Source organism: Muntiacus reevesi, chromosome 13 (genome assembly GCF_963930625.1).
Source record: "Muntiacus reevesi chromosome 13, mMunRee1.1, whole genome shotgun sequence".
Taxonomy (NCBI): Eukaryota; Metazoa; Chordata; class Mammalia; order Artiodactyla; family Cervidae; genus Muntiacus; species Muntiacus reevesi.
In genome coordinates, this window is record NC_089261.1 from 53,626,158 (window position 1) to 53,643,778 (window position 17,621).

Sequence of the window (17,621 nt, forward strand, 5' to 3'; positions counted from 1 at the left end):
ATCTCTTCTCAGCTGCCATGACAATCCTATTTCAGGTGTATTTTTAAAAAGACTGAATATTAGATATTTGGAGCATTTAATATACAGGTTTCTCCCTACTCTCTGAAAGGAGACCATTCCTTACCTCTTATAAGCTGAAATGGCATAAAGTGACGAAGCAGTTATCTTAGGACATGCCTTGCTAACAGATCCACAGAACAGAGATAAAGGACAGATGCCCACAGACACAGTTTAGATGCTCACCCAGCCTAGAGCTATGGCAGCTTGAGGCCGAGATGCTGAGTGTACTCTCGGGGCAGGAGCTTGGTGGTGTCACTCACTGCTCACAGTGAGCGCTGTCTCTAACACCCTGCTGCTAAACAAACACTGAAGGCTTTTTTTGTTTTTTGCCTTTTTTCATGAAAGCAAAAACCCTTGCAGATCTTTTTTGTTTAGCAAAAACAGGTCCTAATGTAGGTCTTTTATACAAGTGCACTGGCATTAAGTAAAACTTAAAAAAACCTGGGGATACCTGTGTTATGTAACAGGGGAAGCAGCCAAGCTGATGGCTGTTGCTGAGCAGTCCCAAAATCACTCACTTTCGCTTTTGCCGGTTACCTCTGTCGTCCCTCCCAGACAAGTAGTTGAAGTGGTATGAAAGTGTTCTTCTCTTGGGCAAAGGCCAGATAAAGTTTTCACTGCTAACACCCTTCCTCTTCAATTATGAAGACACTTTGAATGGAGAGGAGTAATTTGTGTGGTCTTCAAATACTAAAAAAGACTGAATAACTTATAGAATTTTTGAGAAACATTTTTGTGATCAGTCTATTTGGATTTATGTATCAGTAGACGTGTGTGTGTATACACATATTTTTATTCAGTTGACCCTTCAACAGCAAGGGGATCAGGGGTGCTGACCATTCGCACAATTGAAAATCCACATAAAACTTTATAGTCAGCCCTTCGTATATCCAATTCCACATCTGCAGATTGAATCAACTGCAGGTCGAGTAGTTCTGTAGTAGTGTTTATTGAAAAAAATCTGAGTGTAAGTGGATCTGCATGGTTCAAAACCTTGTTGAAGGGTCCTCTCTGTGTGTGTCCATCTATACCCATCTACATGTCTTACCTAAAACTTTCTCTGAAGTACAAAGAACCAGAAAATTAAAACCATATGTAAAAGATAAGAGGGAGAATAGCTCTAATGCTGGCTAAGTGGGAAGACTTGGGTAGTTTTATCAAACATTTTTATTCCATTTGTACTTAGTTAATTCTTTAACAATGCTATGTATAAAGGAGGTTTAATATCTTTTTTGGACTGAGTGATATCTGTGTTTCTTTTTCTTATTGCAGACCATTCATCAAGAATTTTGTATCCAAGGCACAGAAGTTTGTTACCGAAGATGATGAATGCTGACATGGATGGTATGTTCTTTGTTTTCCCTTTTATGTATTTTGTGGCACACACATTGCTTTATTAAGCAATGGAAAGAGCAGAGAAGCAGTATTTAGAAGGAAGGCTTGGATCTTGGCCAGTTGTACTTATTTATAATCCTGTCTAGTTCTAGAAGGAATTTAAGGCGGCTTCCATTCTTTAACTATGAGATGTTGGTAAAACACTTTACTTTACTTTGGTGTTGTCATCTGTGATGTGGGATCCATCTTTTATTTTACAGGGCTCTTGTATAAGTCAATGAAGATAATAAATGTAAAGCATTTTGCAGATCTTTTATGTGCTATACTACACAAATGGTAGTTAATAATAGTAAATTTGAACCTTTTCATTACAGCAGTTGATGCTGAAAATCAGGTGGAACTGGAGGAAAAAACACGACTTATTAATCAAGTGTTGGAACTCCAACACACACTTGAAGGTTAGATTGCATTTTGTAGTTTTCTTGACTAACACCCAGATACTGAAATTGTAAGCATTTGTGTTGCTAAATTTTGTTACTGTGCACAGACAGTTTTAAAATGTATAAACTTCAAAGTCTACTTCAATAGTTTGTTTCTCCTGCCTGTAGCTTTGACTTGTGATTTTTAAAACAAAGATCTGTCTCAATAAGGAAGTCAAGCAGTATTCTTGTGCTTTCCTCTTTAATGTCTAACATAATAGGAGCACCTCTTTTAAGTTCCTGCATGGTATTATTAAGTCCACTTTAATAAAGTTTAAATGAAAGTAAAAACAGTGTATTAGCCTCAGAGATTATAAGGGAACTTACCTGAGTCTTTTCATTTTCTAAATGTCTTATATAAAGTCAGTTGCACCACCAAAATATGTTTTGGTTTTGGATGAATTTACGAGGTGGTGGTTTTTTTAAATCAGGTTGAGCAGATCATGTCACTCCAGGGCTAATGTCACTCTGGGTAATGAAAGCCAGGTCCCTCTCTGGGAGTCTCTTACTTCCCTTTTACCTCTCAGAGTCCTGTCACACACTACTCAGTCATCCTGCCTCAGACACTTCAACCTCCTTGCTTCTCCTCAGGGCCTTAGCAGTTGCTGTTTCCCTGTGTTTGACTTGACCCTTAGTCATTTGCATATCTGTGTGACTTGTTCCCTCACTTCCTTTAGGTCTCTGGTGAAATTTCCTTAATCAGAATAGCTGTCCTTGGCTACACTGTAGGACTACTTCCCTTTGCTTCCTATGATCCTTACCCTTCTTGCTTTTTCTCCTGAGGCCCCTAAATGCACATGTGCTCACATGCACACTGCAGTGTCAACTGGGTAAGGGCAGGGGCCTTTTTGTTACTATTGCCACTAGAAAAGTACTTGCCTACTAGAAGGCACAGAGTAACTTAGTTGCTGAGTGACCGAATAGACGTAGTATCTCTTTTCATCCTCAGGGCCTGCTCTTTTGAATTTCTTGCTAATGCAAAAATACAAAATGATGAATTGTTTGGAAACTGACTGCCTATATCCAGTATGTAAATTTAATTATGTTCACCTACTACATTTTCTTAAACACTTATAGTAAAAAATTATGGTTTTATGATGCTAAGATATGAACCAAATTCACATAACAATATTTTTAAAAAACAGCCATTTTAAGAATTAACTACTTAACAAAAATGCTGTTTGCAAAGTATAACATTTAACCTAATGTGATATCTCTTTTTAGGAATTTTGGCTATTGATTCATACTCAGCTTACTTTGTTTATATAACTTCTAAAGTAGTCTGAATTTAAAAACAAAAAACTCAGGATTGTGGTATTTAAGAAAGTAAATTTTAATAAGCATTTTGTTATTTGTGACAATATGAAGTCATTGTCACCACTTTATTGATAATGCACTTTTTAATTTTTGATATAGATCTGTCTGCAAGAGTAGATGCAGTTAAGGAAGAAAATCTGAAGCTAAAATCAGAAAACCAAGTTCTCGGACAATATATAGAAAATCTCATGTCAGCTTCTAGTGTTTTTCAAACAACTGACACAAAAAGCAAAAGAAAATAAGGGATTGATATCTCTTATGTCTTATGGAATTGCTGCTGATCTTTTTTTTCTTTAAAACTTGGATAGATCCCAAAAGTTATAGTACTTTTGTTTGTGGCTTCACTGAGTATTTATGAAGATAATGTCAGATCTAGGCAACATTAAGAGCATAACAGAAGACTTCCATGAGTTTGTGTATTATGTTAGTCTATGAAAATGTGCAAATGTAGAGACTTTATAATTAGAAATGCATATATTTATGAAACTTGAAAATGAATGTTTTATCAAATTTGTTTTGATCTATAGGGTTAGCATTGTCTTATATTGTAGGCATAGAGATATAAGCAAATAACTACCGTGTTGTGAAAAAGTAACCAAAATCATGTACTGAATGCACAGCTTTATGTACCCTGTCTACCATCGTGTGCCTCTTTTCCATTTGCTTTCTTGCTGTTTTTCCTTCCCCTAAGGAAAAAATTGGTTTCACATTTGTAAAAAGTAATTTCAGTAGCTAATCATCTAGGAGAGTAGTCTGAACTCTAACTGTTGAAACTTAACCAAAATAAGATACTTTCTCAGTTAGGGCTTATTTATTATGTTTAGTAGTAAGGATAGTAGTTTTCTCTTTCATTAATTGAAAATGGAGGCTATAAAAATGAAGATTTTTCTTTGAATTATGGTATGGGGAAGATTTTTTATTAAAAACTTCCTTTGCACAAAATAACCCACTTGGTATCTGAAAAGATGAGTTCTGGTTGTGTGTGTGTTTGAAATAGAAATTTTTGAGGAAAAATAGAAATAGGATGGGAAAAGTACTTGGTAAGTACCTGTAACCAACTACAAATGTTTCTACTCCAGATTTATGTTCTCTCTGGCACAGATTGGATTTTGGAAGGCATATTTTTTAAAATGGATTAAGTTTGGCTAACCTTACGTTTGGCTAACCTTACGTAAACCACACCTAGAAGAGAATAGAGTTTGGTCTCAGGTTTATTTGTAGTACCCAGCAGATCAACTTTGCAAAGTCCATTAAGAGTGGATTAGTATCAGAGTCATGAATAAGATGGGAGAGTTTTACATGTAAACTAATTGATGATTTCTCAGTATTTTATCTACTTCTCCCAGACATCTCTGCAAACCCAACTACTGGTTTGCAGAATTTTAGTCATTTAACTGTTTTTTAAAATTTAGTTGAGTAGGTTCCATTTGGTAAGGAAATCAGTAGTGTTAGTTAAAATGTTAAATAGGAAAAGAAATCCATTAATATAGTTTATAGTTATTAAATTCAGGCTAATCATGGAATAATCTTATGTTTGTATTGGTGTAAGATTTGATGACTTTAGCTATTTGAATATATAATAGTCATACTGCAAACATTTTGCATCTCTTTGTGACCTAATTTTCAAACATTTAAAATTGTGTTGCAGTTACGCTTTGCTGTTTAATAAAAAGCTGTTTCAAAAACTGCGTGTGTTGCCTAAGTAACTGGGATACATACAGTGGTGCAGTGTGGTATATTCAGGGTTGTTCAAAGCCACAGGATTACTTAAGCATCAGTTACTGAATGTTTAAGGGAATACTATATTAAATAAAACAATGATATTATACATTACTTTAAAAAATAAAAGCAAAGAATTCAAAGAGAAGGATCCAAGATTGTCAGGAGAAAGGTGGTTGTAATTTTTTAGGTTAGGTTAGGCTAAACTCTTTTAACAAGAAACACAGTGCCTAAATATATGGAAGTTTCCTCTTCCAGCTAATGGTTCTGAGGTGAGCATTATAAACTAGTAGGCTTTATGAGCTGGGGATTTCTCTGCCATTTTCAGCCATGGCTTTCAAGTCACATTAGTTTTCTCTATTCAGATTTGCAGCAGAAAGTGCCTGGTGAGCACATGCAGGGTTTTATGGGCTGGGCCTGCCTGGAAATGGCTCCTGTCTTCTCACATTCCCAAGGGTGTGGGAGTTTACTTAAACCTAGATGCAAGAGTTGCTGAGAAATGTAACCCCTGGCTGGAGGCCGTGTTCCAGCTACAACTTTATTATGGAAGCAAACAGAGGATAAGGTGGTAGCAGGCTTGGCCACAGCCCTCTTGTGCTATGAAGTATCTGTGCCCAACCTTCTTCCCATACATAGAACATACTCAGCCTCTCCTTGTCCAGCTCTGATGCAGTGCAAACTCCAGGATCTCTATCAAGGTCTGCCAGTTGTAGATGTGACTCCTCATAGTCTGACCACCTTTAAACTGATGACAGATTATGTAACTCCCCTGCATAAGAACTTTCAAAGACGCGAGTGTGCCTTTGCATGTCCAGTCACGTAAGTTCATGTGTCTAGTGTATATTGTCACCTGCATGTACCCTCTGTAAGTGGTCGTGTTTTTGTGTACTTTATAGTACTACAGCATCGTAATTTCAAGCCCAGGAAGCAAGTGTAAAAGCTGTGATACGTAGCAGATTGTGTTAATTGGGTACATAGGCTAACTTTGTTGAAGTTATGAACAAGTTGGACTTAGCAGCTTGCTCTTTGAAGGGAACTCATTCATATGTAAGGGACTTACTCTATTTGCTCTGTCCATTTATAATGGTGTAGTGGAAATAGGATACCCAAATAACTTAATTTGGAAAATGAAACAAAGGGAAACACATCAAAGTCACTGTGGAATACTCCTGGGAGAGACACCCTGGAAGATTCTGTTTCATAGTGAACAAAGTTACTTGATTAGACCTGTGTGTAATCTCTGGCAAGGGACTTCCCTTATTCTTTGCCCTCCATGGCTCCAAAATCACTGCAGATGGTGACTGCAGCCATGAAATTAAAAGACGCTTGCTCCTTGGAAGGAAGGTTATAACCAACCTAGATAGCATATTAAAAAGCAGAGACATTACTTTGCCAACAAAGGTCTGTCTAGTCAAGGCTATGGTTTTTCCAGTGGTCATGTATGGATGTGAGAGCTGGATTATAAAGAAAGCAGAGTGCCGAAGAATTGATGCTTTTGAACTGTGGTGTTGAAGACTCTTGAGAGTCCCTTGGACTGCATGGAGATCCAACCAGTCCATCCTAAAGGAGGTCAGTCCTGGGTGTTACTGGAAGGACTGATGTTGAAGCTGAAACTCCAATACTTTGGCCACTTGATGCAAAGAGCTGACTCATTTGAAAAGACCCTGATGCTGGGAAAGATTGAAGGCAGGAGGAGAAGGGGACGACAAGAGGATGAGATGGTTGGATGCATCACTGACTCAATGGACATGGGTTTGGGTGGACTCCAGGAGTTGGTGATAGACAGGGAGGCCTGGCGTGCTGCGGTTCATGGGATTACAAAGAGTTGGAGATGACTGAGTGACTGAACCGAACTGAACCATGGCTCCCCCTTGCTGGAAAGTTACTTATCCATCCCAGCCCCCTTCCTGGGACTCTGAAAGAGAGTTTAGGGGTGTTCCCTGCGCAGGTTTACATTATGAAACAGCTCACTTCTCGCGGGTGTGAGTTTGGTGCCCATCGTTTGCAGGCCAGGCTCACATTTCTCGGGCTGTACAGTTCCCTCAGAAATAGACTTGTCTATATGTTTCAGTTCCATATACTGGAAATCACAATCACGCTCTTTTCCAGACCAAATTCTCCGAAGTTTCCTACTTTCCTTACAGGACCCTGCCTCTCTGAATGGACCCTGCCTCCTTTAATGGAGGCTACTTTGAAACCATCTGAAAACAGGACTGGGAATGCAGCATCCAGGTATTACTGCAGGGCCGGGTTCCTTTGTCTGCCTAACACTTGGCAGAGAAGTCTTAACTGGGCTTCCCCTTCCACCTCCCACACCTCAAAAATAAAACAATGCTGAACTTCTGCCATTCAGGGTATAGAAGTAATTAGCTTTTCTAATGTTGTGAGGTACCTAATACGTGATTTTTCTCTGTTCCATCTCTGCTTGGAAACTAAGTTCCTTCTTGTGATACCTTCTTGCTATAAGCATCCGGGCACACCCAATTCATTTCATATTCAGCCTTTTCCAACTGCCATCCTACAGCTGTTAACCCAAAAGATGACAGTGTTACTTGAAATACATGCCCCATCTGCTTGCCATACAGATGGTTAACCAGTGCTCAGAGGAGCCTAGTGGATTGCAGAGTTGGACATGACTGAGCATACACACACACACACACTCCTAATCATAGCAGTATCTTCCGGATGTCAATTTCTATATTAGAAATACAGGTGGTAAACTGTGCACAGAGACTGTGCCTAGCTTCTGATAAAGACCCTCCTTAACCAAAGTTTAGCCAGGTTCTTCTGAGCCCTCTTTCTCACTAGGCCTCGTATCTCAGGTCCTGTCTTCAGCCTGACTATGACTAGTCCATTGTTAGTAAAAATACTACTGCACCAGTTTGGAGAGAATTCCCCTACTCTCAAAATCTTATCACCCTGCCGGCCTTCAGCAAGAATCCTGTTAAATCAGCATGGCAAGCATCCCCCTACCTTGGTGTCTTCTCGGTGATTTTCCATCCACTGGTGACCCACTTCCAGTCTGCTTGATGACTATACATCCTCAGCCGTCTTCACTGTAGTTGGAGTTGAGCCCATTCTCTTGCCCCTGTCACCACAGCCTTGGCCCCTGCTGCAATAGCCCTGAATAAAGTCTTCTGTACAGTTTTAACCAGTGTCAGAATGCATTTTTAATTCCCAGCTCTAAATGCTAGTGGAATGACAACTTGCAGGGACCCCCTCTTCCTCAGGGTCTCCAGCAGAAATTCCCTCAATACTAACACTATGTTCCATCCAAAATTTGTCTTTATGTTCACTATGAACTTTACTTACAGCAAGTCAGTACAGCTCATAACACCTTATCTGTAACTCTTGGGGCCAGATGTTTCAGAATTTGGAATATTTCATACATGATGAAGTGTTATGTAACTCATACACCAATACAGCTTGGGGGAAGCACTTGTTATCAAATACATTAACGCTTTTGTAGCAAAATGTATGAATACTAAGATAAATGAACACTATAGGTAGTCTGTTAGGGAAGTCAGGTTTGCCTGCCAAATGAGTTTTGATGTCAAACATGAAAAAACTTTATATTTTCACAGATTTTTGGAATTGTACGTGTAACAACAAAACAATTTGTGAAGTAACCAAAATCATCGAAGCTTGCAGTTTCAACCAGTTAATCAGTCGTGTCCGACTCTTTGTGACTACATGGACTGTAGCCCACCAGGCTTCTCTGTCCATGGGATTCTCCGGGCAAGAATACTGGAGTGGGTTGCCATGCTCTTCTCCAGGGGATCTTCTGACCAGGGATGGAACCCAGGTCTCCTGCACTGGAGGTAGATTCTTTACCATCTGAGCCACCAGGGAAGCCCTCCAATCAGTTTATGATGTCACATTTATATTCCTTTCATTACTCTTCCCTCTGATCTAGTCTTTTTCCAAATGAGAAATGGAAAGTGAATTATATATTCTAGGATGATGTTTATGATCCAAAACATAGCAAAATTGATCTTAGTTCTTTAGAATGCAGCCTTTCTTTACTTTCCCCAATAATTGTGTAGTTCCCTATCTTGAGTTATCACCCTCTAGTGGTTGCTAAGACCACTTGTAAATCATGAAAGAAAAGACAATGTGACTTAACATGAAAGGGTTAAGAATTGGAAGAATGACTTGCCTCGTAGCTACTCTATCCAAAAGACAAGCTACAGACTATTTCACTTAAATCATAGAGATTAATGAAATTTGATGATATTTACTATAACTAGGACTTTACATTGGCCTTAGGAGAAGGAATGGCAAGCCACTCCAGTACTCTTGCCTGGAGAATTCCAGGGATGGCGAAGAAGCGACTTAGCAGCAGCAGTAGGACCTAACTTACCATATAATGGAAGGGGTACCAAGGAGCAATGACAGAAGCTAAAGTAATACATTGTAATCAACTGTATAATGTATGTGCCTTGCTTTAAATTTTCTATATTATCTGTAGATGGCTTACCAAATGTTTAAGTAATTAAAATGTTAAATTACTCCCAAAATTTTACAAAGGATGTAAAATTATATTCATTTAAGAAACATAAAATGTGTGATATGATACCATGTTAGGTGTTAAAAGATCATTTAAAAATTACCCTATTGCCCATCTTTTTCTAAAATTACCATTGCTCTTCCTTCCATGCATTTCGATCTCTGTACAAACTCCATATGCATTCTATGCATTCAAAAATACATTTTTTTTCTCCCATCAAGCTACTTCATCTGACCTGTCAGATTAGAGATAATTTTATTTCCTGAACTCCTCACAGCTACCATACTATGGAAATAAGAGCTATAATTTGGGAAGATATTCTTAAAATTTATGTAGAAATGGTATTACCATGTTTAAATAAACTCTTTACATGAGACTTGAGTTATCCGACATTAGCCATCTGATATTTCATCTCTAAATCCTGCTGAAGTTAAAAACATAACCACAATTGGCAAAAGAAAAAACTTCACAAATGCCTAGAGTATATTTAAATTTATAGTAAGGCATTTATGTTTTAACTATTCTGAATAGTTTTCACTGAAAACTATGTTTTCTAAATTAGTATTCTAAATTTCTAAGGTTCATTAAATTCATTACTAGTAGTTAATATTGACATGTAAGGAATTTCATCTTCTGTTTCTTGCAAATGTGGACTGATGCTTCAAAAAGGCTCTTAGTTCTAGTACCCTATCTTTCTAGAGGAATGACCAATGGAAGCAAGGCTACCTTAAAAAAAAATCTCAAGAAAAAGAAAGCTACTTTACTCTGATCAAGGTAAAAAGCCCCCCAAAAATAAAGAAAAGAGCAAAATACATTAATTTTTCTCCTTTATTAGAGAAAAGGATAAAACTTAAATCATTTAAAACAATAGAGTCAGATTAGGGTGGTAGAAGGAAAAAATGATCTCATTATTAAAGAAAACTCTATGCTTCGTCTACTGAGTGCATGTAGCACAGACGTTTTTAAGTTTTGGTTAAACCTGTCAGCCTGTGGTATATTCACAGAGGGGGACACCCCCAGAAAAGAGCAGCCAACTGGCAAAACTGGTTGCTCAGATTTTACCACTGCAAGCTCATGGAGTTTAACCAAATGTTAAAGTTTAAATGAATCTGCAATCAAGAAATTTAAAAAAGCTTTAATAAATCTTTAGGGGAAAAAAGATCACATACAAGACACTTGTCAAGCAAGAAGTTTCCCATAAAAATTTACCTCATGAAGTAGCAGTTTACTTTCAAAAACATTCTCATCTAGAACCATTCAATGTGTCTAGTTCATTTAAAGTACATAGCAAGAAAAGGAGGCCTTGCAAGATATGTTAGGTTTAGTTCATATTAAATAAATACAAAGTATGGTTAGCCATGTATTAAGATTGTCCACCACCAATATATGGAAAGTTCAGAACACAGCAATGAATATAAAGCACTTATTTTCAATTCACTCTCTGAAATAAGTGAATAGTGGCTACACTAGCTATTTGGCTTCCTTCCTTCACTCAGAGGAGAAGTTAGAAACTCTTTTTCCTTATACATGAGCTTTAAATGTATTAGTGGGAAGGGGGCTAGCCCAGTGACGGGATGTGTATGTTCATGAAGGAATCTAAAATATCACCCAACTAGTACAGATAGTATTAAAGTAGTTTCATGGCCTCAAAGATTTAGATCACCTTCCAAAGGGTTTATCACCCAAACATGAAAAATTCTTAGATATGTTAAATGGAATAATACAGTTCTACTATAATGCACTTCTGTAACTTCTGGTACCTACAGTCATCCCTTGGTATCCATGGGAGATTGGTTCCAGGACCTGTGGCAGATATCAAAATTCACAGATGCTCAAGTCCCACATTGACCATCTTTATCTGCAGATTCTGCATTGGAGGATTCAACCAACTACTTACCATGGAGTACTGTAGAATTAATTGGGGGAAAAAAATCCACATACACGTGGACCCATGCAGTTCAAACCTGTGTTGTTCAAGGGTCAATGCTATTTTAAAAAGAGGAGCAATAGTCTGTCTACCATAGAGGAAGCTTTGAAGCTAGACAAGACAATAGATTTGAATTTGTCAGAAAAAAGATAAAAATACAAAACATGATGAATGATATCTATCAGCCACTAGAATCTCTTAATGATCAGACCCCAATAATAATTTACCTATTAAAGTGAGTATTGTCTAAAAAAGAAAAAATACTTAAATTTTGTTTTTAAGAGCAATGTAGGCACAAGCAATCTTGTGAATAGGGTAATCCATTCTGGCATAAAACAACTATAACAGCTTGAAAAATATCTGTACACCATTTCATTTTGATAAACCTCTTATCTCTGTATTCAGATGTAAATATGCTGCACTATTAACCAGTGATTCTACGAATGATAGACATGTTTTTGTTTTGTTGACTGGTCTGTCAACAAAGCACCTCTTTAAAGGATTCTGTAATTTAAGTGAACAATGGACTGTAACTATAATTTGACACAAACTAGGTAAAGGTGGGTCACATACAACACTTTCAATTGTTGGCAGAACCAAACAGCCATACAGGAACTTTATTGCAATTAGCTCTGTACAACAGAACACTCGCTCACTTATACTATAGAACTACCAGGTATATTGTGGTATAGCCATTTAAGGGGAAATTCCAGTAACTGACTTGTCCCATAGCAATGAAGCCACTGCATATTATTTTGCTCTGTAGAAACCAAAACTTTCTCCTAACTATGAAAACTGTGTAACCTCTAATGATATTAATCTCTTAAAATATGACATGTAACGTGCCACTTTTCTTTTATTCTAAATTCAAAGACCAGGTAACTTCAAAGATTTTTCATTTCTGAAAAAGAAGATTAAAAGAAATGTCTGAAAGAATAACATTGCTAGATAGTAGAAAAGGGATGTGCAGATTGACTCAAGCGCAGTTCTGGCACACCGCCTTGAGAATGCCAGCTTGCTCTCTCAGGAATGAAAAACACTTGGAGGCAGGTTACTCCTTCCGTACTCTTCTTTTGCGTACTGACTTTATTGGTCCATCTCCAGATCCTGTGCTCTCATCTGCCTCTTTCATCTAGGAAAAAACATAATGAAAATGTTTATTTTCAGACACTAGGCAACAAGTAGACAGTAGTATGTAAAATATTTCTTTTTTTGTAAAATATTTCTTATTCTCCAAAATACATGTTTCTAATCAAATTCTTCACACTTCTTTAATTAACGATCGGTCAAAAACGTGTATATAAATTGATGTGTTTCAGTTTGTTCATCTTTTGCCATGATTACATTTTTAGAGTAACTCTGCCTGTCAGATGTGCATCTGACAAGGGATAATGCTAACAGCTCAGTTCATGATTTTATCTCATGATTTCCAACTTAATCTAATGTCATGGTTAATTAAAGGTTGCATAATGTTTTCATGTGGGTAGTAACCACTAAACTATACATCACAATGTCTCTGTAATAAGGAACTGCTGCACTGGTTTTACAGAGACTTTTCTAGAACTTCTGGAACACAGTACTTGAGAAAAATTAGGAGAGAGGAAAGGGAAACCTCAAACTTGTGGTTTGGGTTTTATCTATTCTTTAACTCGTATCTTTCCAGAATAATCATTTGTACATAAATTAAACCTGTATAACAAGTAAATAATGGAGGTATTATACAAAATAGTTAAAATTATTTCTCAAGGTTATACTATATAAAAATTGATTTATTTTAGCTCACTGACAAATGCATAAAAGATTAAAAGACTGGAACATGGAATTAATATACTTTTAAAGGTACACAAAATATTTTTTTACAAAGCAAAATATAACTAGAATAAGTGTTCCATATATAATTACAAGTATTATTATTAAAAGTATAACAGAGAGAAACAAGGACTATTTAAAACTATGTTCTGGAAGAAACTTTCTTCACCCAGATGATCCCTCTCAATAAGATATTTGTAATGATCCCCCAAATATATTTAAAAACTCACAAGACAGTTAAGACTAGTAACCAGGCATATGTACAGAATAAGCTTTAGAAAACACTTAAGACAATAAAAACAGATATTTATTTGGGTGATTTCTTCAAACAGACAAAACAAAATGTTTATTTATTCATACACAACAGTCCAGGCATCATGGACATTCACCCTGCCTAACTCTAAGCTACGAGAGTGATGGGGACAGTGACTCTGTCGGGTAAGGTTGTGCAGCTCTCAAAAGGCCAGAAGTCGAGAAAACAGGCTTTTGGGGGTATATAGTAGGTTAAAAAAAAGAAAAAGAAAAAATAAACCTCTCATTCTGAATTATACCCTGGGTGATTCTGATTTCATAACTGACTATAAAAAAGGGCACTGTGAAAAATTTTATTATACCTCGGGATGGGGGAAAAAAGGGCAGACATATCAAGTTAATGAAAAAAACAAGCTTAAAGATTTGAGAAAAACACCACAACTAGACACAGTACTCCACTAGCCAATGAATGAAATCCTTTAAAATTTTACAGTAAATATAAACCTGACAGAATGTTTTCACAATAGCTAAAAAGAAGACTGCCTTATAATAAACATAATTGCCTCTTAAATATTCAATTGGTCTGCTTGTTACAACTTTCAACAAAACACTTTAATAAAAATTCTTTTTTTTAAACAGATGTAGTTCTCTATTTTGCAAACCAAAGGCTTATTTTATACTATTTCATTAGGCATTAGGAGGATATAAATTAGTTTTTTCATGCTTTCCTTATGGATACATTTTATACCAATATGTATGCTCTTTAAGAAAGCTGGGAGAAAATATGGCAAAAAATTCTTCACAAACGAGATCACTACTTTTATTAAAATATTTTTACAGACTAACAATCATACGTAGGACTAGTTTATTTTCTGTTAAAAAGATGCTTACCTCATCCTCTGATCCAGACTTATTGGATTTATTACCTTCTTCTTGTCCTTCTATAATTTCAATTTCTTCTTCACTCTTTTCCTCAGGTTCACCTTCCTCTTCTAGAATTTTTTATTAAACAGATTTTATTCAAAGAAAAAGACTCAATGAATTAGAATTTTTCTACTTAAAAGTATTAAGTAAAAGTGGAGGAGTGCATTTAAATTCCAACATTTGAAAGCAATTTCTTTCATTAGACATTTTTGAAAATTACAAGTACTCGTTATTTTACCACAACTCATTGGAAAAGACCCTGATGCTGGGAAAGGTTGAGGGTGTGAGGAGAAGGGGACGACAGAGGATGAGATGGCTGAAATGGCATCATCGACTCAATGGACATGAGTTTGAGTGAGCTCTGGGAGATAGTGAAGAACAGGGAAGCCTGGCATGCTGCAGTCCATGGGGTCACCAAGAGTCGGACATGACTGAGCAACTAAACAACAACAATAAATAAATCATCATATCTGAGGAAAGGAGGTTTAAAGAATTTTTTTTAAAGAATTTTAAAACAGTCTGTATGTGAAATGAAAAAGAATATATGTGTGTGTATGTATACACATAAATATGTAAATATACATGTGTGCTTTGAGAGAGCATGGTTTTTAAGTCAACTGTTTCATCAACTATTAAGTTAAAACTAGTGCTCAAAATATAGTGCAGGTTATACAGGGCTCATTCTGAAGCCTGGCTTGGGACATCTGGCAAACATCAATAGTTTTACTGCTACCTAGATGTGTACAAGAAAGTCTCACTGGAGAGGTACCAGAAAGCTGCAGTTGTCTTCACTTCTAACATCTTCCGGAGTTTAGTTGAGGGTAGGAAGGGACATATGATTCAGCAATCCTTTGAAGAGATTAAACTACTGGTTTGATATGATAACTATTTGATAAACAACAGCCCTCGGTGTGGATTCTGTTGCTGCAGTCACCTGTCTTAAACCAATTACTCCTCCACAGAAGCTGTGATCTGTGCCTCCCATCTCATCCTTGGAGGAAAGAAAAACCCTTGCAAAAATCTCTGACATATGGGATTGATAGCTGCTAGGTTCTGAAGCAACTGAACAATTCTGACAACCCTTTCTTCCTAGGAGAGAGAACTCATACACTGGATGTCTGCTCAGGTACAACCCAGGCAAGGATGGTACTCCTCTTCACCACAGTCACACACTCTTGCAAATTCAGATGGGATAAATCTGACAACAGACAAGTGCAACAGCTAGTGTTTACCACTTAATCTACTGTTTTTAATGAGCTCTGCCCAGGGCCCCCTTTATATATCGCCATCACTGTCCTACCTTTTTCAACAATTTCACCATCACTTTGCTTTCTTTCCTCTTCCAAGTCAGCTGGCTTCTCCAGGGCGGCTTTCTCTTCCCTCACTTCCTGCTCCAGTGCGCCCTTGGTTTGTGGTTTACAAATGTCCAGTTTTTTGAAATCCACATCTTCATCATATTTTTTCTGTGGTAGTTTAACATAAGCTATTTTTATTAAAAGCAAACCACTATTTTAAAAAAACATCTTTTTTTTTGCAATGACAGATATCACACACGCACCGAAAGAACTAATGCTTTTGAACTGTGGTGTTGGAGAAGACTCTTGAGAGTCCCTTGGACTGCAAGGAGATCAAACCAATCCATCTTAAAGGAAATCAGTCCTGAATATTCATTGTAAGGACTGATGCTGAATCTGAAACTCCAATACTTTGGCCACCTGATGCAAAGAACTGACTCATTTGAAAAGACCCTGAGGCTGGGAAAGACTGAAGGCAGAAGGAGAAGGGGACAGTGGAGGATGGGGTGGTTGGATGATATCACGGACCAATGGACATGAGTTTGAACAAGCTTCAGGAGATGGTGATGGACAGGGAAGCCTGGCATGCTGCAGTCCACGGGGTGGCAAAGAGTCAGACACGACTGAGCAACTGAACTGAACTGATATCATACACAGTGAACTCTCAGTAAAAACTTACAGGAAATTTAGTTTAGTACTTTTAGGAACCCCTGACTCCATTTATAGAACTCCTAAACACTAAGAGATTTTTTTTTAACGTTGAAGGAAATTCATTTTCTTTACCTTTACTTTTCTTGGCCAACAAAATGAAGTAATTAATGCTATTGGAAGCCCTGCTGTCACAAGGTAAATGAACCAAAGCCACGGGCGCTGTTCAGTAGCTGACATCAATTGTTTGAATATACTAGGCTTAAGAAGAAATAAGCATAAAAAGGCAATTCAGATTTTATAAACTTTCATTCATAAGTACAGCCTACGAAAACAAAAAAAACTTATTTCACCTAGGTAGTATTCTACTAAGGAGTCAAATTTATAAGACAAAAAATATTTTCCATTTTATACTTTGTAAAGTTTAAACAATCTTTAAAAAATAAAATGTTTATCTGGCATGCCAGTTCTTAGTTGTGGCATGTGGGATCTACTTCCCCAATGAGGGATCAAACTCAGGCCCCCTGCACTGAGAGCACCAAGTCCTAGCCACGGGCCACCAGGGAAGTCTCTTAAACAAGCTTTAATTATTCACATGCATTGCAGTTTGACACTGGGTAGTAGAAGATGCATTATACTATACAGGTGAATACTGCTAATTCCCCAGCAAGAATTAGGACAGTTTTCTTTTCTGGTAAGTTTCAGGATAGTACTACTCATCATGGATGTATTATTTGGTTCATTTAGAAGTAAACTCTCTAACTCATTCTGTACTTTTAAAGAACTTACACACACAAAAAAAGAAAAGTCAACCTAAGAATAGCTATGTTTTTTCTTTTTTCTTAACAAATTTCACACACAAACTTCAGGAAGCAAATTGTTCAAATGTTTTAGTTAAGAGAGTTTCAAAATGAGGATCCTTTTACCTTTATTTACTCTTTTGAGGTTTTTGCTAATATTCAAAGCAACCTAATATAAGGTACATTTTTCTTTAGGGTAATTGGTTTTAAAGATAGATTCTCCAAGATGCACTGTGTTGAAATATTTAGCTTAAGCTTTCCTAAGTAGTGTTAAAGTTTTGGGGAAAAAACTAGAACATAATAATTAAATTTTAAAAGTTTCTGTACTCCTTTAAGTGAAAAGTAGTTAAAATTAACAAAGGTTTAGATTTCTGTTCCCACTTAGGCCTCAAACTGATAAGGTGACAAGATATTAAGTCTCATTTCTAATAGTAGTAATAACAGTCTCATTTCTATAAATAATCAAAAGGCATTCAATCCATTTATGCTATCATAATCTAATAAATGAAGATTTACATATATATAATTCACTATATAGTTTATAAT

General features: G+C 36.8%; 2 protein-coding genes across 5 annotated transcripts in view; one reads left to right on the top strand and one right to left on the bottom strand.

Moving 5' to 3' along the window:
• The window catches only part of SCOC (short coiled-coil protein), a 78,041-nt gene that overhangs the window by 33,675 nt on the left and 26,745 nt on the right, over positions 1-17,621 (top strand). For all 4 annotated transcript variants that reach the window (XR_010658827.1, XR_010658828.1, XM_065904226.1 and 1 more), the window contains exons 2-4: positions 1,333-1,404; positions 1,770-1,853; positions 7,055-7,142. Coding sequence is in view for 2 of the 4 variants with exons in the window: in XM_065904226.1 (XP_065760298.1) it covers positions 1,333-1,404; positions 1,770-1,853; positions 7,055-7,142 (244 nt within the window). In the remaining 2 variants the exon portion in view is untranslated. The remainder of the gene's footprint in view (positions 1-1,332; positions 1,405-1,769; positions 1,854-7,054; positions 7,143-17,621) is intronic.
• CLGN (calmegin) overlaps positions 10,608-17,621 on the bottom strand; it is a 33,237-nt gene continuing 26,223 nt past the window's right edge. Inside the window, exons 11-14 of the mRNA XM_065904227.1 lie at positions 16,411-16,536; positions 15,633-15,795; positions 14,300-14,400; positions 10,608-12,479 (exon numbers count right to left, since the gene is read on the bottom strand). Of these exons, the coding sequence (XP_065760299.1) occupies positions 12,399-12,479; positions 14,300-14,400; positions 15,633-15,795; positions 16,411-16,536 (471 nt within the window). The 3' untranslated portion in view covers positions 10,608-12,398. The remainder of the gene's footprint in view (positions 12,480-14,299; positions 14,401-15,632; positions 15,796-16,410; positions 16,537-17,621) is intronic.